The sequence below is a fragment of the Phoca vitulina genome, unplaced genomic scaffold (assembly GCF_004348235.1).
Source record: "Phoca vitulina isolate PV1807 unplaced genomic scaffold, GSC_HSeal_1.0 scaffold13, whole genome shotgun sequence".
Classification (NCBI taxonomy): Eukaryota; Metazoa; Chordata; class Mammalia; order Carnivora; family Phocidae; genus Phoca; species Phoca vitulina.
In genome coordinates, this window is record NW_022589716.1 from 7,822,985 (window position 1) to 7,847,551 (window position 24,567).

At 61.4% G+C, this 24,567-nt stretch overlaps 1 protein-coding gene across 2 annotated transcripts in view; it reads left to right on the plus strand.

Moving 5' to 3' along the window:
• BSN (bassoon presynaptic cytomatrix protein) overlaps nt 1-24,117 on the plus strand; it is an 87,986-nt gene extending 63,869 nt beyond the window's left edge. The window contains exons 4-12 of one of the 2 annotated variants that reach the window (XR_004300370.1): nt 6,610-7,056; nt 7,446-14,078; nt 16,801-18,877; nt 19,180-19,967; nt 20,101-20,200; nt 20,966-21,097; nt 21,370-21,424; nt 21,785-21,877; nt 23,971-24,117. Coding sequence is in view for 1 of the 2 variants with exons in the window: in XM_032411295.1 (XP_032267186.1) it covers nt 6,610-7,056; nt 7,446-14,078; nt 16,801-18,877; nt 19,180-19,967; nt 20,101-20,200; nt 20,966-21,097; nt 21,370-21,410 (10,218 nt within the window). In the remaining variant the exon portion in view is untranslated. The remainder of the gene's footprint in view (nt 1-6,609; nt 7,057-7,445; nt 14,079-16,800; nt 18,878-19,179; nt 19,968-20,100; nt 20,201-20,965; nt 21,098-21,369; nt 21,425-21,784; nt 21,878-23,970) is intronic. The other variant, XM_032411295.1, reaches the window with a different exon arrangement.
• The last annotated feature ends 450 nt before the right edge of the window (nt 24,118-24,567 follow it).

Sequence of the window (24,567 nt, forward strand, 5' to 3'; positions counted from 1 at the left end):
ACTGTGCAGAGCTGGGTGGAAAAGAACAGGAGGCCCAGTGTTCTCTCAAAGCTTCGAGCCCAGCCTGGCAGGCTCAGAAGGTACAGAGGTTCCTGGGCAGAGCTGGATCAGCCTGGACCTGGAGGCTGCTTCTGCACTTCCCCTTACTAACTCTGCCCTGCCCAGGGCCATCCATGTCAACCCTACCTTGCCTGCCTTGGTCATAACTTGTGTGTCCCGTTCCATGGAGGATCCTAAGGGGCAAGATGAGCGATTGGCTCATCTTGACAGGCGGATGCATCCCCAGCTGTGTCACATCAGGAGATGGTCAAGCCAAAGCCCTTCCTCCTGCACATGGGCAGCCACCCTTGGGGCTCCTAGGCTGAGCCATGCATGGTCAGTGGTGGGGCAGGGGAGCCTTGGCACCTTGTTCTGACTTGCCTTGGGTCAGGCCTCCATTGGAGCAGCCCATTGTGATAAGGGAGACGGCTTTGGCTATCTGACTCTGCTTTTCCAACACGCAGAAAGAGGCAGCTCTAATGAAGACAAGTGACCTCCTCAGATGATGATCATGTGGCCCTCTGGGCCCCATACTGCCACCTCTTAATCCCTAGATCCAGTGGCTCACTGGAGGACAGCTGGCCTGGCTGGCTGGGGTGGGGAGGGGGCACCAAGGGGCCACCACAGAGGCAGAGGAGCTCCCGTCCAGAGACTGCCCGGTAACACTCACTGCCACTTGAGTGGGACGCCCTGACACTAAGGGACTGTGAGCCCTGTTGGACGGCTGAGCTGGCCCAGCCCGGGGGCCCCTTGTCCTGGAGAGACCTCCTGGCCCACGTGTCCTCATTCAGCAGGACACGCACAGAGGAAAGGGGAAAACGGTCTCTGCCCAGGAGTGTAAACGTTCCTGACAGCTCCTTTCAGCAGCCCCTGGGCCAGGCCAGGGAAAGCGCTGATTCTGCCCAAACATGTCTCAGTCACATGCTGACTCTGGATGAGCATCTGGCTTCTGATCCGAGCCTCCCACTAGCTGCTTGGGTGTCACCTTCCTGGACTCCGGAGCTTCTGCTTCTTGATAGCCGACGTCGCCCCCTCCTCAGGTTGTTTTTTCAGAGGAAATTTCCAAGAGAAATGGGATCTAGTTCTACTGCTTCCTTCATTGTATGCTCTGGACTCCCTGTCTAGAAAGAAGAAGGTAAAAGGTGTTACAGCTCCGAGATGTTGAAGAAAATTGTCCCGGGTGTCCTGCTGTCTCCATGTCCTGCGCCATTGCCACCTCCTTGGCCAGAACCAGCCTTGCCATCGCAGGATCTGATGGGTTCCATGGGCCTGACCGCAGAGCTGCTGGGTGTCCTGGTCCTAGCTTCTCCCCACCCTGAGGCCGCTGCTTCCTTGCCTCTTGCTCCTAATAGCAGTCAGGGTAGCCCAGCTTCTCCGGCTCCTTTCTCCTCATGGCTCTGCTTCGTTTCCTTCCTTCCTTCCTTCCTTCCTTCCTTCCTTCCTTCCTTCCTTCCTTCCTTCCTTCCTCCCTCCCTCCCTCCCTTCCTTCCTTCCTTCCTTTTTTTGTTTAGTAGCCTCCATGCCCATCGTGGAGTCCAATGCGGGGCTTGAACTCACATGATCACTGAGCATGATCACTGAGATCATGCACGGGGCATGATCACTGAGATCATGACCCGAGCTGAGACTAAGAGTCAGATACTTAACCGACTGAGCCACCCAGGTGCCCCATGGCTCTGCTTGTTAATGCTGCTATCTGCAGGGGGGTCCTGGGGAAGGTGTGGGTGGGCAGTCACGATGCCTCCCTCCTGTGGTTCCCACCACCATTGCTGCTTTTCTTCACTGTAACCAGGCCACGGGCCGTCTTTGATCTCACCTCGGCAAATGGCCACTGGACATTCAGAGCAATTGTGTGCTTCCCTGTGACCTACTTGCGTGTTTTGGTGAGAGGCTCCTGATTTCTCAGCAGGTGTCCTAGACACATCGTGCCTTGGGAGTGAGGTGGCAGGGCCAGCAGGTAGGGGTAGGTCTGCCCTGGCTGTCTCTCCCACACCTAGCTAATGGATGCCAGCCCGCCAGGCCCGGGATGACTGTGCTGTCTCTGGGCCTAGTGTGAGGCAGAGGGACCCCTGTCTGTGTAGGCTGGGGGCTTGAGGGAGGGATAGACCAGGGAGGCCCCACTGCTAGCTCCCCACTTGTCTGTTAGACCTGCTGTGGCTCCCCCCAAGACCAGAGCCAACTGTCTGGGCTGTTGGGTTGGGAATTTTCCTCAACATCTCGGAGCTGTAAAACCTCTTACCTTCTTTCTAGATAGGGAGTCCAGAGCATACAATGAAGGAAGCAGTAGAGCTAGATCCCTTTTCCCTCTGAAATTTCCTCTGGAAAAAAAAAATAACCATAGTGCTATTTAGTGAGTCATTTCATAATTAAGAGTTGTTGATTCCAAATTTTTTACCTATTTATCTTTCTGAAGGATAATAGTACCCTCTGGCTTAATTTTTAATTGGCTTTTAGTTAAAAATAGAGTTTGTGAAGAAATTAGTGGAATTGGGAATGTTATAGTAACATCGCCAGTTTCTGGTCTTATTATAATTGCCAAAATACCAGCCATACCCTTGAGAAGTCGGGCCTCCTTGGGCAAAGGGCCTGGTGCCTGTGATATGCGGGGCTGGCCTGGGCTTATCTGAGGCAGGGGCTGAGGCCAGCAGCTGCCTCCGGGGATCGTGATCTCAGGGAGCCCTGTCTCCTCCATGTGGAATGGAGGTTTCTGGGAGAACCAGCTGAGATGCTATACTTCAGGTACTTAGGTAAGGTCCAGCACACAACCAGGAGATTGGAACCAGTGTCCTAACAGAGAGTTTCCGTGCGAGGAAGAAAGAGTCCCTACCGGCCCCCAACTATCTGGGTGTCAATCAACCCTGTGACCAGTGCAAGACCCTGGTCTCATGAGGGATGCCCCATGGGGAACGGACACATTTGGTACTAGAGCATGAGGAGAGCACAGCCCCGCCAGAAAGGTGCATGTTGGGGATATCAGGGAGGATTCCTCTTCTTGGAGGAGAGGCCCAGAAAGGAGAAGCTTAAGCATGTCCAGGGATGGGGAGGGACGGGGTCGCAGCATCAGGAGAACAGTAGCCCCAGTGACGGTCATGCCCGGAGTCCAATGGCTGAGTCTCGGGCTCTTTAAGTCAGGACATCCCTTCTCTGGATTTCTCATCTGCTGCCTGTTGTCTGACAGTGAAGCTGGGGATGGGGATATGTTGGGCCCAGCAGCCGGCCATGGGGTGTTGGTCAGCCTGGTGTCACTGTAATCAGGTTGACACAGGCCAGCTCCATATACACAGAGATTGTGTTCTGCGGGGTCATTCAGACCATGGCAGGCAGTGCAAGGAGGATGCCCAACGTCCACTGCAGCCTCACCCGGCAACCTTGGCCCTTGAGGCACAGTAGCCAGTGGTCCTGGAAGGCAGCGGGCTCGTCCGCCTGTGGGGGTACTCCACCAACTCTCGGACAACTCGCTTCCCCTTCCTCACCCTGACCCCACCTCCCACCATGAGGTGGTGATTGCCCTGGGGCATTGCTACCTTCCTGCCCCCAGAAAGGAACTGGACAGAGGGAGATAAGGCAGAAATGGCCATCAAGCCTCCCACTGTCCATTCCCAGGTCCCAGATCATCCCCTGCCCACTTGCCAAGGGGGACAGGCAAAGGGGAAACAGGCAGCAGCTCCCTGGAGGCTGGGGCTGGGACAGAAGAGTGTAGGAGAGGGTGTGCAAGTGAATGAATGAATGAATGAGGGAATAAATCCTTAAGGGGAGAGTGAATGAATGAATAAGGGAATAAACCCTAAAGGGGAGCATGAATGAACAAATGAAGGAGTAGAATAATGGAATGAATAAGCAGGGGTGGAGCCGGGTGGGCCTGCTATACTGGGCAGAGATCAGAGCTGAGGGAATTTTAAAGAAATCGGGACCTCTATTCCAACCGGGCACAGAGCCTCCCCATGGCCTGCCTCCCACCCCATCCCCATTCCCCAGAAGACTTAGGTCTGGGGCCAGGGCTCCTCAGGCTCTGCCCCTCCAGGCCCCAGCGCTCTGTAACCTTCTCCCCACCCCCCAACCTCCAGAGAGCTGGGGAAGGGCCTCCAGCAGCCAGGTCAGGTGTTTATTTTTAGCCCTTACCTCACATGCCTCCCCCTGCCTGCCTTCCCTCCCTTCCTGGCTGACTGCTATAGCGGAGCCAAGAGCAACAGGGCCAACTGGGCAGCCCCTTCTGCAGCCTGGCGGCCTCCGTGAATGGCGTGGGAAGGAACAAAACCCTGGGGAGCGTGTGACAAGTGACATGCTCTGCTGAGGGCTGGGCCTCTAGGCTTAGGTAAGCAGGCTGCAGCATGCGCTGGCCCTGAGCCCCCGGCATGAGGTCTGTCTCCTCCGTTCAGACCATCCTTCCAAGGTGCCCTTGCTTCACTGGAGACTGTTGCTTCTGGGGTGGGGTCTGCAGGCCAGAGATAGGGGTCAGAGGTTTGCGAAGCCACCAGGGTGAGCCAGGCCAGATGACCTAACCTCGAGAGGCCTAACCTGGAATGGCTGTGTGCAGGGACTCAAAGTGGAATCAGGAGAATGTTGCTATAGGCCAGTCCCCCCACCCCCCATCTGGGCCCTGATCCTCACCCCATCTTGCTGATCCTGGGGCTTTTCTCACTTCCAGAATTCCTACACCCCTTCTCACCTCGCCAGGGTCTCTTTGTCATCTCAGAGTCCTCTGACCTTGGAGGGATTTCCATTGTGTCCCCAGCTGACGTCAGAGGCACGTGGGCAGGATTTCGGGCTCAGGCTCCGTACTCTTCCATGCCCCGTCTCTCTCAGGGCCTGGGCTCAGCCTGTCTAGCTAGCATTCTCCCCAGGCTCCTCTAGGGGAGACCAGGCCAAGTGAGCCCAAGACCCAGCAAGTAGCCAGCACCCATTGCTTCCTAGGGGTTTGTGTCAGGGATACATAGAGGATCAGACAAGGTCCATGGGGGTCAGTAGTGGTGCTAAGGCCAAACCCTCCAGGGAACGGGGTGAGGACACGTAGGACTTGTGAAGGGTCACCCTCCATCACTGGGTGCCTCTGCTCAGGACCTGTGCATGGGATTGGGCCTCAGGGCAGAGTCAGAGCTCCAATCTCAGGGAACGATCTCAAGGCCCAGAGTAACAAGGCCGTGGACCAGGCCTATCCCTCAACATACACCAGGGGCCTGCCACTTGCCTGGCCTGGCCTCTGCTGGGGCCCAGGCCAGAGATGTGATATGTAGCCCTGTGGACAGGACACCGGGGCAGAATCATTGACGTGCCATCTGCCACGGTGGCCTGGGGATGCCAGGCTGCGGGCGGGCACTCTGGGGGCCCCATGCTTCCAAGGATCTGCCAGGCGGGCTGGGGTCTGACATGGGCTCAGGGCAGTGTGCGAGGTAAGGGTGCCGAGGCTGCCCGCCCACTTTGGGCTGGCGAGGGCCAAGGGCCACCTCCCTGCCCTGGCTCCTGGCTCTGTGATCCTGTGGTTCTGTGTCTTGTGTTTCTCCTTAATGGCCCAGCCGAGTGGTCAAGCTGCTGGTGGGATCCTAAGTGTCTGGGCACATGGGATGAGGAGCAGCAGGAAGTCTCTGCCCCCTCCTCTGGTGTGAGAGCAGGCATGGGTGTGTGGTTACCCTCTTTCCCACCTCACCCCTCTGGGCCATGGTAGGGCCTCCAGTCTTGGCAAGAGGAGTCCTGGCTCTGGAGGAAGTTCCTGGGAGACGTGGCCCTATCAGCCCCTGACCGGCTACAGGAATCAGCCCCTCAGGGCCTAGGATGCTCAGACCTCACCCCTGTGCAGACAGCTGGAGCTGGGGGAATCAGACTTGGTTTCTGGTGTTCTAGGAACTTCACCACTGATATCCATGTCACACTTGAATGACCAGTTTGGGGCTGTGGACTCCAGGAACGCTTCTTGCCAGCACCCCCGGTGTCTGTCTTCGTCCTGGCTGTGTCTCCAGCCCCCAGCACTGAGCCTGACGGGGGGATGACCCTCAGAGTGGGGGACTGATGGTTGAGGGTTCGGTCCCCACCCAGCTCTGGAGGAAGCAGGGCCCCTGGCCTCAGTGCGGCGGGGGAGTGCACACAGTCCCCATCGGAGGAATAGTCCAGAGCCCTGGGGGCAGGAGGAGGCTTCCACCTGAGGGTCTTTGCTGACCTTGGACAGGGAGACTTGGGCTGGGGGGTGTGGGCAGAGGGAACTGCTCAGCCCCATCCTCCCAGCAGGGCTTCTCCCAGCCAGCCTCCCCTGGCCCCAGGAGTCTGCAGCCTCCCAGCACAGCCCTTACTTAGGAAGGGTGTGGGGAAGGATGGGGTCTGAGGCCACTCCTGGTTTGCAGGGGCTCTGGACTGCTGGACTCTGCCCCAGTTCCCCCTCTTCCCCAGACTCACGGGCTACCTGTAGCCTCCCCTCCCCCGCAGGTCTCCTTTTCTGGCCAGGTGAAAAAGCTTGCTTCCTTCGGTGTCATGCTTTAGAAGATGTTCTGCTTACGATTACAGAAATAGTCATGCAAACATTCTTTGAGTACTTTAGGGTCTTTGTGATTTTCACCAAGCCCCTCCCCTCCCATTTCCTTACAGAAAACCGAGTGGCTCTGCTTGAACTGCCAAACTAAGCGGCTGCTAGAGGGAAGCCTGGGAGAGCCGACCCCCCTGCCGCTGCCCACCTCTCAACAGCCCCCTGCAGGGGCCCCTCTCCGGGCACCTGGAGCAGCCCCTCTGAAGCAGAAAGGGCCACAGGGGCCGGGCCAGCCATCAGGCCCCCCGCCTGCCAAGGCCAGTCCCCTGCCCACCAAGCCCAGCCCCCAGGCTAAGCCCCTCAGGGCTTCTGAACCCAGCAGGACCCTGAGTGGTGCCCAGGAAAAGAAGACAGGAGTCCCAGCTAAAGCCGAGCCTGGGCCGAAACCACCTCCAGAGACTACCCTGCCCCCTGGGACTCCCAAAGGAAAGACAGGGCCCCGGAGGACTGAACCTGCCACCCCTGTCGTCAGGGCCGTTCCAGAAGCCCCCAAGGGTGGGGAGTCGGAGGTCAGTCTCACTCACTTCTGGGACCCCAGCTCTCAGGTGGGATGGTCTAGGGAAAGGCTTGGTTCTCTGGGACGTAGGCCTGGGGCAGGTCCCTTGGGGCCACGGAGGAGGTAAGGGATGCCTGGATGAGGCCCTGGTGGGCCTGTGAGTTCTAGGCTAGCCCTATGTCTGGCACGTGGTTGAATACTTTGGTGGGTTTTGCTCCCATTTGATCTAATAAAGTTTCTCTTTGAGAAACTTCTCTTTGAGGGTGCTTGGGGTTTCCAAGGCCAGAGAAATGGAGGACGGTGGGCCATGATCCCCTGGGCAGTGGAGGGCCCCTTCCTTGGGCTTCCCCAGCGAGCTGTCTGCCACAGGGAGGCAAGTGTCTGCTTCTCGCCCTGCTGCAGGAGCTGGTGGGCAAGCCGTCCTCTCAGGACCCGTCCCGGAGCCCACAGAGCCTCAGCGACACAGGCTACTCCTCCGACGGCATCTCCAGCTCCCAGAGCGAGATCACAGGCATCGTACGGCACGAGGTGGAGCAGCTGGACAGTGCGGGGGTGACAGGGCCGCGCCCGCCCAGCCCCTCCGAGCTCCACAAGGTGGGGAGCAGCATGCGACCTTCGCTGGAGGCCCAGGGCCCGGCCCCCAGGGGCGAGCCGAGCAAGCCGCCCAGGAGCCGTAGGGACGAGCAGAAGCGGAGGCCCCACTCCTTGTCCATCATGCCTGAGGCCTATGACTCCGACGAGGAGCTGGAGGATATCCTGGAGGAAGAGGAAGACTCCCTGGAGTGGGGGCACCAGAGGGAGCAGCAGGACGCAGCCGAGTCCTCAGACGACTTTGGCAGCCAGCTGAGACACGACTACGTGGAGGACAGCAGCGAGGGTGGCTTGTCCCCTCTCCCACCCCAGCCCCCAGCCCGGGCCGCAGAACTGACTGACGAGGAGTTCATGCGACGGCAGATACTGGAGATGAGCGCCGAGGAAGACAACCTGGAAGAGGAGGACACCGCCGCCTCCGGCCACGGCCTGGCCAAACCTAGCGCCCAGAAGGGCGGCCCCAGGCCCCGGCCCGAGCCCAGCCAAGACCCAGCGGCTCCGCCTAAGAGACGTCTGCCGCACAACGCCACCACGGGCTACGAGGAGCTGCTCCCTGAGGGAGGCCCAGCCGAGGCCGACGACAGCACCGGGGCCCTGCAGGGGGGGCTGCGCCGCTTCAAGACCATTGAGCTCAACAGCGCGGGCAGCTATGGCCACGAGCTGGACCTGGGCCAAGGCCCTGACCCCAGCCTGGAGCGGGAGCCCGAGCTGGAGATGGAGAGCCTGACGGGCTCGCCCGAGGACCGCTCCCGCGGGGAGCACTCCTCCACGCTGCCGGCCTCCACGCCCAGCTACACTTCCGGCACCTCTCCCACCTCCCTGTCCTCACTGGAGGAGGACAGCGACAGCAGCCCCAGCCGCCGGCAGCGGCTGGAAGAAGCAAAGCAGCAGCGCAAGGCCCGGCACCGCTCCCATGGGCCCCTGCTGCCCACCATCGAGGACTCCTCGGAGGAGGAGGAGCTGCGGGAGGAGGAGGAGCTGCTGCGGGAGCAGGAGAAGATGCGGGAGGTAGAGCAGCAGCGCATCCGCAGCACTGCCCGCAAGACGCGGCGAGACAAGGAAGAGCTGCGGGCCCAGCGGCGGCGTGAGCGCTCCAAGACTCCCCCGAGCAACCTGTCACCCATCGAGGATGCCTCCCCAACGGAGGAGCTGAGGCAGGCAGCCGAGATGGAGGAGCTCCATCGCTCCTCCTGCTCCGAGTACTCGCCCTCCCCTTCCCTCGACTCAGAGGCTGAAGCCCTGGACGGTGGCCCCAGCCGGCTCTACAAGTCGGGCAGTGAGTACAACCTGCCCACCTTCATGTCCCTCTACTCGCCAACTGAGACGCCCTCGGGCGGTGCGGCCACTCCCGGCGCGGGCCGGCCCCTCAAGAGCGCGGAAGAGGCCTATGAGGAGATGATGCGCAAGGCCGAGCTGCTCCAGCGGCAGCAGGGGCAGGTGGCCGGCGGCCCCTCTCAGCCCACCGGCCCCCAGAGCCAGGGCGCCTTTGAGTACCAGGACACCCCCGACCAAGACTATGGCCGGGCTGCGCAGCCTGCCCCCGAGGGCACACCGGCCAGCCTGGGGGCCGCCGTGTACGAGGAGATCCTTCAGACGTCACAGAGCATTGCCCGCATGCGGCAGGCCTCCTCCCGGGACCTGGCCTTTGCCGAGGACAAGAAGAAGGAGAAGCAGTTTCTGAATGCCGACAGTGCGTACATGGACCCAATGAAGCAGAATGGTGGCCCACTCACGCCTGGCACCAGTCCCACCCAGCTCGCTGCCCCCGTGTCCTTCTCCACCTCCACCTCCTCAGACAGTAGTGGTGGCCGAGTCATTCCTGATGTCCGCGTTACTCAGCATTTTGCAAAGGAGCCTCAGGACCCTCTCAAGCTTCACAGCTCCCCTGCATCCCCCAGCTCTGCCTCCAAGGAGGTAGGCGTATCTTTCTCCCAGGGCCCTGGCGCCCCGGCCAGCACAGCCGTGGCTCCTTGTCCCGCCAGCCTGTCACGAGGTTACATGACTCCCACCTCCCCAGCAGGCTCTGAGCGCAGCCCTTCACCATCTTCTGTAGGCCGTAGCTACGGACAGAGCCCAGCCACTGCAAACTATGGGTCCCAAACTGAGGAGCTACCCGCGGCCCTCGGCGGCCCCACTGCCGGTGGACGGGTTGCCAGAGACAAGCCCCTGAGTGTGAGTGACGGGGAGAGCGGCCCCCACAAGGCCTCCCGGGGCTATGCCTACTTCACGGGCTCCAGCCCACCTCTCTCTCCATCTTCTCCCTCAGAGAGTCCCACGTTCTCCCCTGGCAAGCTGGGCCCGAGGGCCACAGCCGAGTTCTCTACACAGACGCCAAGCCCGACCCCGGCCTTGGACATGCCTCGGAGCCCTGGTGCCCTGACCCCAGCACCCATGGTGGCTCAGGGCACACAAACGCCACACCGACCCAGCACACCTCGCCTGGTGTGGCAGCAGTCCTCTCGGGAGGCCCCCTTTATGGTCATCACTTTAGCATCAGACGCCTCCGGCCAGACCAGAATGGTACACGCCAGTGCCTCCACCTCCCCAGTGTGTTCGCCCACCACCCACAGCTACAGCCAGACGACACCTCCCAGTGCGTCCCAGCTGCCCCCAGAGCCGCCCGGGCCACCTGGCTTCCCACGGGCACCCAGCGCTGGTGCGGATGGGCCCTTGGCAGTATATGGCTGGGGCGCCCTCCCTGCTGAGAACATCTCCCTGTGCCGGATCTCCTCTGTCCCTGGAACGTCTAGGGTGGAGCCAGGCCCCAGACCTCCGGGCAGTGCCGTGGTAGACCTTCGCACAGCTGTCAAGCCCACACCCATCATCCTTACTGACCAGGGCATGGACCTGACCTCTCTTGCCGTGGAAGCAAGGAAGTATGGCCTTGCCCTGGATCCAATCCCAGGACGGCAGTCGACTGCTGTGCAGCCTTTGGTCATCAACCTCAACGCCCAGGAGCAGACCCATGCCTTCCTCAGCACCTCCACCACCGTGAGCATCACCATGGCCTCATCTGTGCTCATGGCTCAGCAAAAGCAGCCTGTGGTCTATGGAGACCCCTTCCAGAGCCGGCTTGACTTTGGCCAGGGTGCGGGTAGCCCCGTGTGTCTGGCCCAGGTCAAGCAGGTAGAGCAGGCTGTCCAGACAGCTCCGTACCGAGGTGGGCCCCGTGGAAGACCTAGGGAGCCCAAGTTTGCCAGGTATAACCTGCCCAACCAGGTAGCACCTCTAGCCAGAAGGGATGTTTTAATCACTCAGATGGGCACTGCCCAGAGTGTTGGCCTCAAATCAGGTCCAGTGCCAGAGCCGGGCGCTGAACCCCACCGGGCTGCCCCCCCAGAGCTGCGGTCACACGCTATGCCCAGTGCCAGGAAGCCACACACAGTGGTGGTGCAGATGGGAGAGGGCACGGCAGGCACTGTGACCACACTGCTCCCGGAGGAGCCCGCAGGTGCCCTGGACCTCACCGGGATGAGGCCTGAGAGCCAGATGGCGTGCTGTGACATGGTCTACAAGTTCCCCTTTGGCAGTAGCTGCACGGGCACCTTCCACCCCACGCCCAGCGCACCTGAGAAGAGTGTGGCGGACATTGCCCCACCCGGCCAAAGCGGCGGCCCCTTCTACAGTCCCCGGGACCCTGAGCCTCCTGAGCCCCCCACCTACCGGGCACAGGGGGTAGCGGGGCCTGGGCCCCACGAGGAGCAGAGGCCCTACCCACAGGGCCTCCACGGCAGGCTATACTCCTCCATGTCTGACACCAATTTGGCTGAGGCTGGCCTCAACTACCATGCGCACAGGATTGGGCAGCTCTTCCAGGGCCCTGGACGAGACTCCGCTGTGGATCTCAGCTCGCTGAAGCACTCCTACAGCCTGGGCTTTGTGGATGGACGCTACCTTGGGCAGGGCTTGCAGTATGGCTCATACACAGACCTGCGTCATCCCACGGACGTTTTGACTCACCCGCTTCCCATGCGGCGCTACAGTTCGGTGTCAAACATCTACTCAGACCACAGGTATGGCCCGCGGGGAGATGCCGCTGGCTTCCAGGAGGCCAGCCTGGCCCAGTACAGTGCCACCACTGCCCGCGAGATCAGCCGCATGTGTGCTGCCCTCAACTCCATGGACCAATATGGAGGGCGGCATGGCAGCGGTGGCGGTGGCCCCGACCTCATGCAGTATCAGCCTCAGCCCGGGCCTGGGCTCAGCGCCCCCCAGGGTCTGGCTCCCCTCAGACCCGGCCTCCTTGGCAACCCCACCTTCCCAGAGGGCCACCCAGGTCCTGGGAACCTGGCCCAGTACCGGCCTCCGGTCGGCCAGGGAACGGCAATCAGACAGCTGCTGCCATCCACAGCCACCGTGCGCGCAGCCGACGGCATGATCTACTCAACTATCAACACTCCAATTGCTGCCACACTGCCCATAACCACCCAGCCCGCCTCGGTACTGCGGCCCATGGTGCGCCGCGGCATGTACAGGCCTTACGTGTCCGGCGGAGTCACAGCCGTGCCGCTCACCAGCCTGACGCGCATGCCCGTGATTGCCCCCCGGATACCTCTTGGGCCCACAGGGCTGTACCGATATCCTGCACCAAGCAGATTCCCCACTGCTTCCAGTGTTCCACCTGCTGAGGGTCCTGTCTACCTGGGTAAACCCGCTGCTGCCAAGGCCCCAGGGGCTGGGGGCCCACCAAGGCCAGAGCTGCCTGCAGGGGCGGTTCGGGAAGAGCCTCTCTCCACAGCCACCCCTGCTGCCGCCAAGGAGGCCCTAGCAGCCCCGGCCCCAGCCCCAGCCCCGCTGGCTGGCCAGAAGCCTCCCGTAGATGCTGCTCCCGGGGGCGGCAGCGGGGCCCTCGGCCGGCCCGGGCTGGAGAAGGAGGACGCCGCGCAGGAGGAGCGGCAGCGGAAGCAGCAGGAGCAGCTGCTGCAGCTGGAGCGGGAGCGGGTGGAGCTGGAGAAGCTGCGGCAGCTGCGGCTGCAGGAAGAGCTGGAGCGGGAGCGCGTGGAGCTGCAGCGGCACCGCGAGGAAGAGCAGCTGCTGGTGCAGCGGGAGCTGCAGGAGCTGCAGACCATCAAGCACCACGTGCTGCAGCAGCAGCAGGAGGAACGGCAGGCTCAGTTCGCCCTGCAGCGCGAGCAGCTAGCACAGCAGCGCCTGCAGCTGGAGCAGATCCAGCAGCTGCAGCAGCAGCTGCAGCAGCAGCTAGAGGAACAGAAGCAGCGGCAGAAGGCCCCCTTCCCCGTGGCCTGCGAGGCGCCTGGCCGGGGGCCTCCCCCACCTGCCCCGGAGCTGGCTCAGAACGGCCAGTACTGGCCCCCTCTGAGCCACACGGCCTTCATCGCTGTGGCAGGGCCAGAGGGGCCTGGGCAGCCTCGGGAGCCCGGGCTGCATCGGGGCCTCCCCAGCTCGGCCTCGGACATGTCGCTGCAGACTGAGGAGCCGTGGGAGGCGGGCCGCAGTGGCATCAAGAAGCGGCACTCCATGCCTCGCCTGCGGGATGCCTGCGAGCCGGAGTCGGGCCCCGAGCCCTGTGCGGTCCGGAGGATCGCAGACAGCAGCGTGCAGACGGACGACGAGGAGGGCGAAGGCCGCTACCTCCTGAGCCGGCGGCGCCGGGCGCGGCGGAGTGCCGACTGCAGCGTGCAGACTGACGACGAGGACAGTGCTGAGTGGGAGCAGCCCGTGCGCCGCCGCCGGTCCCGTCTGTCCCGCCACTCGGACTCCGGCTCCGACAGCAAGCACGATGCTGCTGCCTCATCAGCCCCTGCGGCTGCCGCCGCGAAGGCCACGAGCAGCGTGGGCATCCAGACCATCACTGACTGCTCCGTGCAGACGGAGCCCGACCAGCTGCCCAGGGTCTCTCCAGCCATCCACATCACAGCCGCGACCGACCCCAAGGTGGAGATTGTCCGGTACATCTCAGCGCCAGAGAAGACTGGGCGTGGGGAAAGCCTGGCCTGCCAGACGGAGCCCGAGGGGCAGGCCCAGGGTGTGGCTGGGCCACAGCTGGTAGGGCCGACCGCCATCAGCCCCTACCTGCCCGGCATCCAGATCGTCACCCCTGGGCCCCTGGGCAGATTCGAAAAAAAGAAGCCGGATCCCCTGGAGATTGGATACCAGGCCCAGCTGCCCCCGGAGTCCCTGTCCCAGCTTGTGAGCCGCCAGCCTCCCAAGTCCCCCCAGGTCCTCTACTCACCGGTCTCACCCCTATCCCCACACCGGCTCCTGGACACCTCCTTTGCTTCTAGTGAGAGGCTGAACAAGGCTCACGTGAGTCCCCAGAAGCACTTCACGGCTGACAGCGCTCTCCGCCAGCAGACGCTGCCTCGCCCCATGAAGACCCTGCAGCGGTCCTTGTCCGACCCTAAGCCCCTCAGCCCCACCGCCGAGGAGTCTGCCAAAGAGAGGTTCTCCCTCTACCAGCACCAGGGGGGACTGGGTAGCCAGGTATGGGCACAGGGGCTGGTCCAGGGTGGGACAGGGGTCTCTGTCTAGCCTGGGGGCCCCACAGGGAGGGGTATCTCCTGGGGGGGCGGTGGTGGAGTCACCTCCAGCTCCAGAGGCTCAGAGGAAGGAGTTGAGGATGAGGGCTGGAACTTCCTTCGGTGGAGCCTGCAGCCTGGCAAGGATATCTGGGCAAATACACACTCGCACGCTGGCCCCCACAGCCACCCATCCACACACCACTGGAAACTTCAGCCTTCCCTCAGCACTGCCTCTTCACGGCCCATACCTGCTCCAGCCCCTACCACGTCCCCACCCCAGACCGGGCCCCTCCCATTCCAAACCTCTACTGTGGATGTTGCCTTAGAAAATCAGCAACACGGACCCAGCTGGACCGCTCCCTACTCCCCAGCCCCGGCCCGGCTGCCATGGCCCCACAGGAAGCCCAAACCTCTGGGCCTAGCATTCAAGGTCCATCCCAATAGGCTGCAGCGTGCTCTTTGTCTTATCTTGTCCCCTGCCCTTCTCTGGCCCTCAATAAATCTGCTTACACTCCTGTTTGCTCCCCTAGGCAGGGAACCCTGCAGCATAAACCTACCCTTGCCTGTGGCTTTAATTGCCAAACGGTGCCCTGGGACTGGGCGAGGTGGCCTGCTGTGGGCTGCTGTGCAGGGGGAGATGGGAGTTGCAAGGGCCCAATGCCAAGGATTTTGAGTGCCAGGCTGAGGAGCGTGGGCTTTTCTCATAGGCCCTTGGAGCCTCTGGAGGTTTTAGGCAGGTGAGACAGGGCAAGATGGGTGTTTTTGTTTTTTTTTTAAAGATTTTATCTATTTGAGAGAGAGAGTATGAGTGGGGGGTAGGGGCAGAGGGAGAGGGGGAAGCAGACTCCCCACTGAGCAGGGAGCCCGACATGGGGCTCAATCCCAGGACCCCAAGATCAAGACCTAAGCCGAAGGCAGACGCTTAACCACCTGAGCCACTCAGGTGCCCCAAGATGGGTATTTTAGAAAGCTTCCTGGGCAGAATGTGGGCAGATGGGCTGAAAGACCACACAACGGCCCTGGGGGGAAAGGGTAGGAACCAGAGGCATTGTGAGGTATGTATACCTGTTTTCTGGGTGTGATGCAGAGAGGAGAGGGTGGGGCCTGGAGGTGATGAGCTTAGGTAGTGGAGAGCCCTGGGGTGTGCAGGCCAGAGAGCATGGTGGTGGGATCAGGAGTGTGGGCTAGCCGTGTGGTGCCATGGCATGATGGGCACTCATGGTGAGCAATGAAAATAACAAAAGATGAACAATAGAGTGAGGAGTTCAAAAAGTGAAATTTATTGGAGCGCCCGGGTAGCTGAGTCGGTTAATCGTCCGACTCTTCATCTCAGCTCAGGTCTTGATCTCAGGGCTGTGAGTTCAAGCCGCACAATGGGCTCCATGCCCAAAGTGAAATTTATTTATTTATTTATTTACTTATTTATTTGTTTATTTATTTATTTTTAAAAGACTTTATTTATTTATGTGACAGAGAGAGAGCACAAGCAGAGGGAGAGGGAGAAGCAGGCTCCCCGCTGAGCAGAGAGCCCGACATGAGGCTCGATCCCAGGCCCCTGGGATCATGACCTGAACCGAAGGCAGACGCTTAACTGGCTGAGCCACCCAGGCATCCCACGAAATTTACTGTTAAAGACCCACCCATTGTTCTAAGGTTCTGGGGCACACTATCATTTCCTTTATGATGATGTATGGTGAGAGTGGGTGGGAGGTTTTTATGTAGTTTCTTGGCAAGGTAAAAAGTAAGAAGCCCAATGTCAGGCCCTAGTGTATTTGGGGGACTTGGGTGGTTCATAAAAACCCAAAGGCCTGGTGGGGCACTCTGGGAAGGCTAAGAGCTAGAAACAAAGGCCCCGGTGTAAACTTTCCAGCGATATGGACCTTCAGGCAACATGGGACGTCAGGGCGGGTGAGGAGAGCTGCACAGAGGGTAGCGTTAGGGAGCCTGGACCAGGAAGCCATGCAGAGATAGGGCCGGAGAGGCCCTGGAGGGGAGCTGGCAGTCCCAGAGAGTGGTGGGCTCACAGGGATGTAGAAGGAACTGGGGGCCAGGCTGAGAGCACAGTCCAGAGGGTTTGGCAGAGGGTAGCTCAGGACAGCTGGGTGGACAGGCCACTTAGAAGAGGAGTAGGGCAGGAGGCAAGGAAAGACCCAGAGCCTGCAGTAACTGGCATACAGTCAGCACGTGCCCCTTCCCATGATCCTCTAGGGAGCCTGCTGGGCACCCAGGAAGCATTCCATTTCTGTCCATGGCCCTCCACTTGCCCTTGGTCCCCACCGGCTGCTACACCTAACCCCAGAGCCAGACTGTACCCTCCTCACCTCAGGACACTCAGTGGGAGACAGAGGGTGGCCAGCCCACAGGACACAGGCAGGGGATCTCAGAGCCCCTGTGTACTAGAGGTTCTCAGAGGCAAGCCAGTCCTAGAGACCTGCATAGAGGGGCATCTGCTCCTCCCCTCCCCTGCCGCTGCCCAGAATGCTGGGAGGGAGAAAGGCTGTGAAAGGATCGCCGGCCAGTGGTGATCTCCACCAAGCGGGGACAGGGCCGGCCTCAAGGCTGCCTGGTGAATCAGAGAAACCACTGTATGGAGGCCAGCCCAAGCCAGGGATCTTCCACCTTTTGCCCCACCAAGTCACCCACACCTTGGGTCTCAGTGCTGCCCGCCCTTCCCTCTGTCTCAGGTGTCGGCGCTGCCACCCAACGGCCTGGTCCGCAAGGTGAAGCGGACACTGCCCAGCCCCCCTCCAGAGGAGGCTCACCTGCCCCTGGCTGGCCAGGCCCCCCCACAGCTGTATGCGGCCAGCCTGCTGCAGCATGGGCTGGCGGGGCCCACCGCTGTCCCTGCCACCAAGGCCAGCCTGCTCCGGGACCTGGACCGGGACCTGCGGCTGGTGGAGCATGAGTCCACCAAGCTGCGCAAGAAGCAAGCGGAGCTGGACGAGGAGGAGAAGGAGATCGACGCCAAGCTCAAGTACCTGGAGCTGGGCATCACACAGCGGAAAGAGTCTCTGGCCAAAGACCGAGGCGGCCGTGACTACCCGCCCTTGCGTGGGCTCGGTGAGCATCGTGACTACTTGTCGGACAGCGAGCTCAACCAGCTGCGGCTCCAGGGCTGTGCCACTCCTGCCGGCCAGTACGCAGACTTCCCTGTCACTGCCGCTGCTCCTGCCACCCCCTCCGGCCCCACTGCCTTCCAACAGCCCCGGTTCCCACCTCCGGCCCCGCAGTACACTGCAGGCAGTGGTGGGCCAACCCAGAACGGATTCCCGGCCCACCAAGCACCCACCTACCCTGGCCCCAGCACATACCCAGCACCTGCCTTTCCTCCTGGCACCAGTTACCCAGCTGAGCCTGGCCTGCCAGGCCAACAGGCTTTCCGTCCCACAGGCCATTATGCAGCCCAAACACCCATGCCAACCACACAGAGCACTCTTTTCCCAGTCCCGGCCGACAGCCGTGCCCCCCACCAGAAGCCACGCCAGACATCACTGGCCGACTTGGAACAGAAGGTGCCCACTAACTATGAGGTGATCGCCAGCCCTGTCGTGGCCATGTCCTCAGGCGCATCTGAAAGCAGCTACAGCGGCCCAGCAGCGAGCGGCAGCTACGAGCAAGGCAAAGCTGCTGAGCCGCCCCGGGCCAGCGACCGTAGCAGCGTGAGCCTGAGCTCAGCCTCCACCTACCCCTCTGACTCCCACTACACCAGCCTGGAGCAGAATGTCCCCCGGAACTATGTGATGATTGACGACATCAGTGAGCTGACCAAGGACAGCACCTCCACTGCCCCCGAGAGCCAGCGACTGGAGACCCTGGGGCCGAGCAGCAGCGGGCGTCCTGGCAAAGAGCCCGGAGAACCAGGCATCCTGGAGGGGTCTGTACTGCCCTGCTGCTACACCAGAGGGGAGGAAGAATCCGAGGAGGACTCTTACGACCCCCGTGGGAAGAGTGGCCACCACCGGAGTGTGGAGAGCAATGGCCGACCAACCAGTGCCCACTACTACGGTGACAGCGACTACAGACACGGGGCTCGAGCAGAGAAGTACGGTCCGGGCCCCATGGGGCCCAAGCATCCCTCCAAGAGCCTGGCACCAGCTGCCATCTCCTCAAAGCGCAGCAAGCACCGGAAGCAGGGCATGGAGCAAAAGATCTCCAAGTTCTCACCTATCGAAGAGGCCAAGGACGTGGAGTCGGATCTGGCCTCCTACCCCTCCCCTGCAGTCAGCAGCAGCCTAGCCTCTCGGGGCAGGAAGTTCCAGGACGAAATCACCTACGGGCTCAAGAAGAACGTGTACGAGCAGCAGAGGTACTATGGGGTGTCCAGCCGGGACCCAGTGGAGGAGGACGACCGCATGTATGGAGGGAGCGGACGGTCCCGGGTGGCATCTGCATACAGTGGGGAGAAGCTGTCCAGCCATGACTTCGGTGGCCGGGGCAAAGGATATGAGCGGGAACGGGAAGCCGTGGAGCGACTTCAAAAAGCAGGCCCCAAGCTCTCGTCCCTGAGCATGGCCCACGGCCGGGCCCGGCCCCCCATGCGGAGCCAGACCTCTGAAGAGGAGAGCCCCGTCAGCCCCTTGGGGCGGCCCCGCCCTGCCGGCGGCCCCCTTCCTCCTGGGGACACCTGCCCACAGTTCTGCTCCAGCCACTCCATGCCTGACGTCCAGGAGCACGTCAAGGACGGGCCTCGGGCCCACACATATAAGCGTGAGGAGGGCTACATCCTGGATGACTCCCACTGCGTAGTTTCCGACAGCGAAGGTAATGGCAGCCAGGGGTGATTTCTGCAGCTGCTCGGCACCCCGGGGGGCCTGCCCACCCATGGGGCCCTGGGCCCTGAGATGTCCCAGAGGGGCCTGACTTGGCGCCTCATCCAGTGGGGGCCGTGCTGCAGGCGGCTCCACCCGCGCCCTGGCCCTGGTTGTGGGGGGGGCGGGCTGGGGGCCTAGTGTTAATGCTTGTGGCTGTGGCGCCCACTCTCTGGTTTCCTTGCATGGCTTCAGCTGGGCCTCCCCCTGCGGCCAGCCCGGGGGTTGATGGTGTTCTATTTTTGGTCTCTGAAGCGTATCACCTGGGCCAGGAGGAGACAGACTGGTTTGATAAGCCCCGGGATGCCCGCTCTGACCGGTTCAGGCACCACGGGGGCCATGCAGTCTCCTCCTCCTCCCAGAAGCGAGGCCCTGCCAGGCACAGCTACCACGACTACGATGAGCCCCCCGAGGAGGGCCTGTGGCCCCATGATGAGGGTGGCCCGAGCCGCCACGCCTCAGCCAAGGAACACCGGCACCACGGTGACCACGGGCGGCACTCAGGCCGCCACGCTGGCGAGGAGCCGGGCCGGCGTGCTGCCAAACCACATGCTCGGGACCTGGGTCGCCACGAGGCCCGGCCGCATCCTCAGCCCAGCCCTGCCCCGGCCATGCAGAAGAAGGGTCAGCCTGGGTACCCCAGCTCCGCTGAATACTCACAGCCAGCTCGTGCTCCGTCGGCGTACCATCACGCCTCTGACAGCAAGAAGGGCTCCCGGCAGGCCCACACGGGGCCCGCTACGCCGCAGCCAAAGCCAGAGCCCCAGCCGCAGCCGCAAGGTCGGCAGGCAGCTCCCGGGCCGCAGCAGTCACAGCCGCCGCCATCGAGGCAGACCCCCTCGGCGACAGTATCGCGCCAGCCACCGACACAGCAGCAGCAGCAAGGTCTTGGGGCGCAGCCGCCGCAGCAGGCCCCGGCGCAGGCCCGGCTGCAGCAGCAGGGCCAGCCAGCTGCCCGGGGCCCGGCCCCTGCTGCCAGCCAGCCGGCAGGGAAGGCTCAGCCGGGCCCCACGACAGCCTCGGGCCCCCAGGCAGCAGGACCGGTAAGTAGGGCTCCAGCACACGGATCCTACCCAGGGCAGGTGCTGTGGCTGCAGCTGGGACACACCCTCGGTTCCCGGCTGGGCGTGGGCAGGGCCGTCGGACGCTATCTCAGCTGTGGGTTCTGTGTTGCAGCCACGGGCAGAGCAGGCAAATGGCTCTAAAGGGACAGCCAAGGCACCCCCACAGGGGAGGGCTCCTCAGGCCCAACCGCCACCAGGACCTGGACCTGCAGGTGAGCCTATATTTTGGTGCCCTCAGCCATGGCCCAGAATTCCTGGTCTGCCCTCTCCCTGCACCCACCGGCGCCCTGAGCTCCCCTGCACCGCATACCCGCACTGCTCCCCGAGAAGGTGCCCAGGGCTCTGCAGACCTTCCCAACAGAAAACGAGCCTGGGGTTAGAATGAGCTAGTGGTTGGGCGCCTGGGTGGCTCAGTGGGTTGGGCGTCCGACTCTTGGTTTCTGCTCAGGTCATGATCTCATGGCTCGTGGGTTATGGGATCGGGCTCCACACTCTGTGGGGAGTCTGCTTGAAGATTCTCTCCCTCTGGCCCCTCCCCCCATGCGTGTTCTCTCTCTCTCTCCCTCTCTCCCTAAAATAAATAAATAAATCTTAAAAAACAAAACAAAAGAATGAGCTAGTGGGGTCACCAGCACTGGGGCCTTCAGGCCCAGGCAGCTCTGGGCAGGGAACCTGGAAGGGACTGGTAAGTGCAGGGCCAGGACCACAGCTTCTTACTAGCTCTTTCCTTCCCCTTCTCTCCTCCCTTCTGTCTTTCCATCCTCCTCTTCTCCTTCCTTACTTGCCTCAATTTCCCTTTTTCTGCTTCCTTCCACCTCTCTAACTTCCTGTTCTTACACCTCTCTCTTCATTACTCTCTCCTCCTCCTCACCCTCCCACCTCACGGCTGCCCATGTTCAGATTCCCTCAGGGTCGCTTTCCCACTCAGAGCCTGAAGGGCCAAGCCTGCCTTCTGACGGTGGTTTCTTTCCCCCTAGGCATGAAGGCCGGAGCCAGGCCTGGAGGGACCCCAGGGGCTTCTGCCGGCCAGCCAGGCGCCGATGGTGAGAGCGTGCTCTCCAAAATCCTCCCTGGTGGGGCAGCAGAGCAGGCCGGCAAGCTGACGGAAGGTAAGTACTGCCTGTAGCCGGTCCGTGGTGGGCAGCTGCCCCGGGGCCCTACTGTGGCTGAGGTTGGGTCTGGGCAATGATGGCGGGCTCAGCCAGTCAGCCACAGGCGAGCCTCAAGGTCTACCTGCCGCTGCGCAGTGGCTATCTTGCAGCAGTGGGGGGAGGGGGTGTCCCTGCCCCTGGGCTGGGCTTGGCTTCACCGTGCCAAATGGCCCCAACTCGGAGGGAGTCTAGGCCAATTTCCTGATGCCTCTCTCCTTTTTCTGTCACAGCTGTCTCTGCTTTTGGCAAAAAGTTCTCCTCATTCTGGTGACCATGCCCTGCAGGGTAAGTATGAGTTGCCTAGACCCAGCCTCCCTTCCTGTGGGGGTGCTGAGGGATCCTCTAGGAGGAGTCTGGTGATGCGGTGGGTGATGCGGCCAGAGCTGCGGTACCCTCTCCTGTGAGTGTGGGAGGAGGAGGAGGAGGAGGAAAAGGAGAGACCCAATGCACAGAGTCCCTAACATGGGGCCAACTCAATAGAGGTCCCAGCGAAGGGAAGCTAGGGCCAACATGCCCTTGTCCTTTTCCACCACCCCCTACCACCCCCACCCCAGGGCTCTCACAGCCTTGAGTTGGCTTTAGTTTGTAGGTAGGGCCCTCTGGGATGCGGCTCCTTCCCAACCCTCCTCTGTAAATACTCCACAGGCTCTTGAAGAGATGAAGGGAGATGATATCATTGCTGTGGAAAAATCTCTGGAGTCAGAGGCCTGGGCACAGCTCTGGACTCTGCGTATAACAGTGAGTGTCAGGTCCAGGGTAGGGTGGGGCAGAGGAAGGGGTGAAGGTCCAAGGCCTGGCTGACCAGACCCACGTAGCTCCTCCAAGTGTGAACTGGGAGGAGGCTGGTGGGCTTCCTTCAGCTGTGATGGGTCTGGCAGCTACCCGAGAGGCAGAGACCCCTGGGCTGGCTGAGATGACTCAGGTAGTAACCTTGGGGAAGGACCCAGCAGAGCCAACCGTGCCCCTCAACTTGGGGGCTGTGCCCTGGGCACCATTCCAAAGCCCCTTCCCCTGAGTCTGGTGCTGGTGACTTTGCCCCAGACAGTCGGGTAAGGCCAGAGTCCCCAACCCTGCCGAGCTCAGCAGCCATGGGCCTGAGCTTCAAACACCGTTGACTTCAGAGGCTGAACTCCTGACCTGCCAGATGGGAGAGCAGAATGAGAAGCAAGGCAGACGGAAATAGAACAGAGAGGAGGGGGAGGTCACTGGACAGGCAGGCGGTCTCAGCCCCCAGGCAGGTCAGCCCAGGGAGAGAGTGGAAGGGCCTCCGCATGGGAGCCTTGGCTCTGTGTGAGCTGCAGTGGCCAACACGGGGTGAGAAGCCTCCTCCCGGAGCCCTCTCTGGCCTCAGCACTGCCTCTATGGCAGAGGAGGAGGCCGTGCGTCCTCCAGGATGGCGGGGAGGGTAGCCTGGCTAGTGGCGCTGCTCTGTGACCAGCCAGGGACCACCTTCTACCATTCCGTGAGCCTGGGACCCTCTCCCTTCCCTTCCTTTGCCGCCTCTCGGCTCTAGAGCACAGAGGTTTGGACGCTTCTCACGGTGAGCAGGCACGTGTGTGGCAGGGCCAGAGAGGCAGCGAGCAAATCACAAGGGAGCCCAGGCAAGGGCTGCTTGTAGGAAGGAGCTGGGTGTACTTTCCAAAGGGCTGCCTGTCTGGGGGAACAATGGGGGCACCAGAAAGGCCCAGTCTTCCATCCACTTATCCATTTATTCCACCCTAGGCGGGTGCCAGGCCCTGTTCCAGGTGCTAGGGATACAGCAGGGAACAAAACCAAGTCCCTGCCCTCCAAAGCTGACAGTCCATTTAAGGGGGACAGAGAATAAATAAGCTAAAAAAATAAAAAGATTAAAAAGGTGATTTCTGAAGGTGATGAGTGTTATGAAGCCAGGGAGGCAGGGTTATGGGCCACCGGGGCTGCTCTGAAGAGAGTGGGCAGTGTGAGGTAAGGCTAGAGGCAGGATGATGTTGGGATGGGACAGGTGGGCTTCGGGACCAGGCAAAAGGCCAGCATGGCCAGAGCCACAGCGGAGGGAAACGGTGGTCAGGAGTGAAGTCCCAGGGGTGGGAGCCAGCTCCGGTGGGCTTTGTAGGCCAAAGTAAAGAGCCCAGAATTTATTCAAATTACAGTAGCCACAGTGCGGCTCCCCCAGCGTTCTTCCTGCCTTCAGCCCATGACGGCGGGCTCCCTGCCACTTTCCCACCCAGCCGGATGTTTCCTCGGAGTTGCCCCGGAACAGATGTGAAATCAGAAATTGTGCTGAAGGGAAGGAAGGGCAGCCCATGGGCCGGGGCCATGGCGGAACCCACCCTGGGCTTAGGCCTAGGGCTCCGTCACCGAGGAGTGAAAGGAACCACGGGCATGGTTTTGTTCACAAAACCTGGGTGGCCACTGAGATCACTAACTTTGTAGTTAAAGGGGTCTCCCTCAAGTTCTGGCGTTTGGCTAACAATTGGGCCAAGCGGTCAATGCTTCTGTGAGTGCCCGTCCTCTGGTGTCTTCTATGACCGTTTCAGAAGCGGGCTGGGGGAGGCTGGCCCTTTTAAACAAAATCCCATCTTCCTCACTCTGAAGCAACTTATGTTATATTCAAGAAATGTCCCTTCCTGGCCAACTGGATTCTTCTCACTTCCTGTCCTTCTCTTCGTGACCTCAAAATTGCTCAAGCACGCATCTCCCCAAGGCTCAGTAGGTGGGGGGGCCCCCCCCGGGGGGAGGAGGGGTCAGGCCAGCGGTGCATGGCAGGGATGGGAAGCAGCCGTCCACAGTTCTTGACGACATCCTTCTTTCTTTCCTTCTTTACCTCCGCCTCCCACCTTCTCTCCTCCAAGCATCTGCAATCTGGCAAACCCTTGGCCCAAAGACTCACACCAGGTGGGACGTGGCAGGCAGGCCTCAGTTGAGGACGTTTTCTAACAGCGGCTGCCTGGGTGAAGCATCTGCTGGACATGTTGGGACCACTGGCCCGGGGGACCTGTGATTGTCTTTCCAGAGACCCTGCTCTCCTCAGGGCACCACCTTCGAGGCCTAGCCTTCGCTGGGAGGGAGGAGCCCTCTCCGGACACCCTGCCACTGCGGCCCGGCCAGCCAGGCTTCCTATGCGTTATACACAGAGTTTGGGCGCAGGCTGCCTGTTTTTGATGGACGCTGCCCTCCCTCCACGATGCCAGAAGTTTTTCCACAGCCTTGGAGAGGGGCTTTGACTGAGGGCTGGGGGCCCCGGGCTCCGTTTCCTTCACATTCCAGCTGACCCGGATCCCTCTGTGGCCACAGGGCCCTGCTCCCCTCACCCTGTCCTCTGGGTGACATCAGAGCAGACCTCCGTGTGGCTAGCGTGGGGTTGGGAGAACTTTACAAACATTAGGACCTAACACTGTCTCATCGCTGAAATAAGAGGCCATAGCAGCGAAAAGCAGCGTGGGCACTGG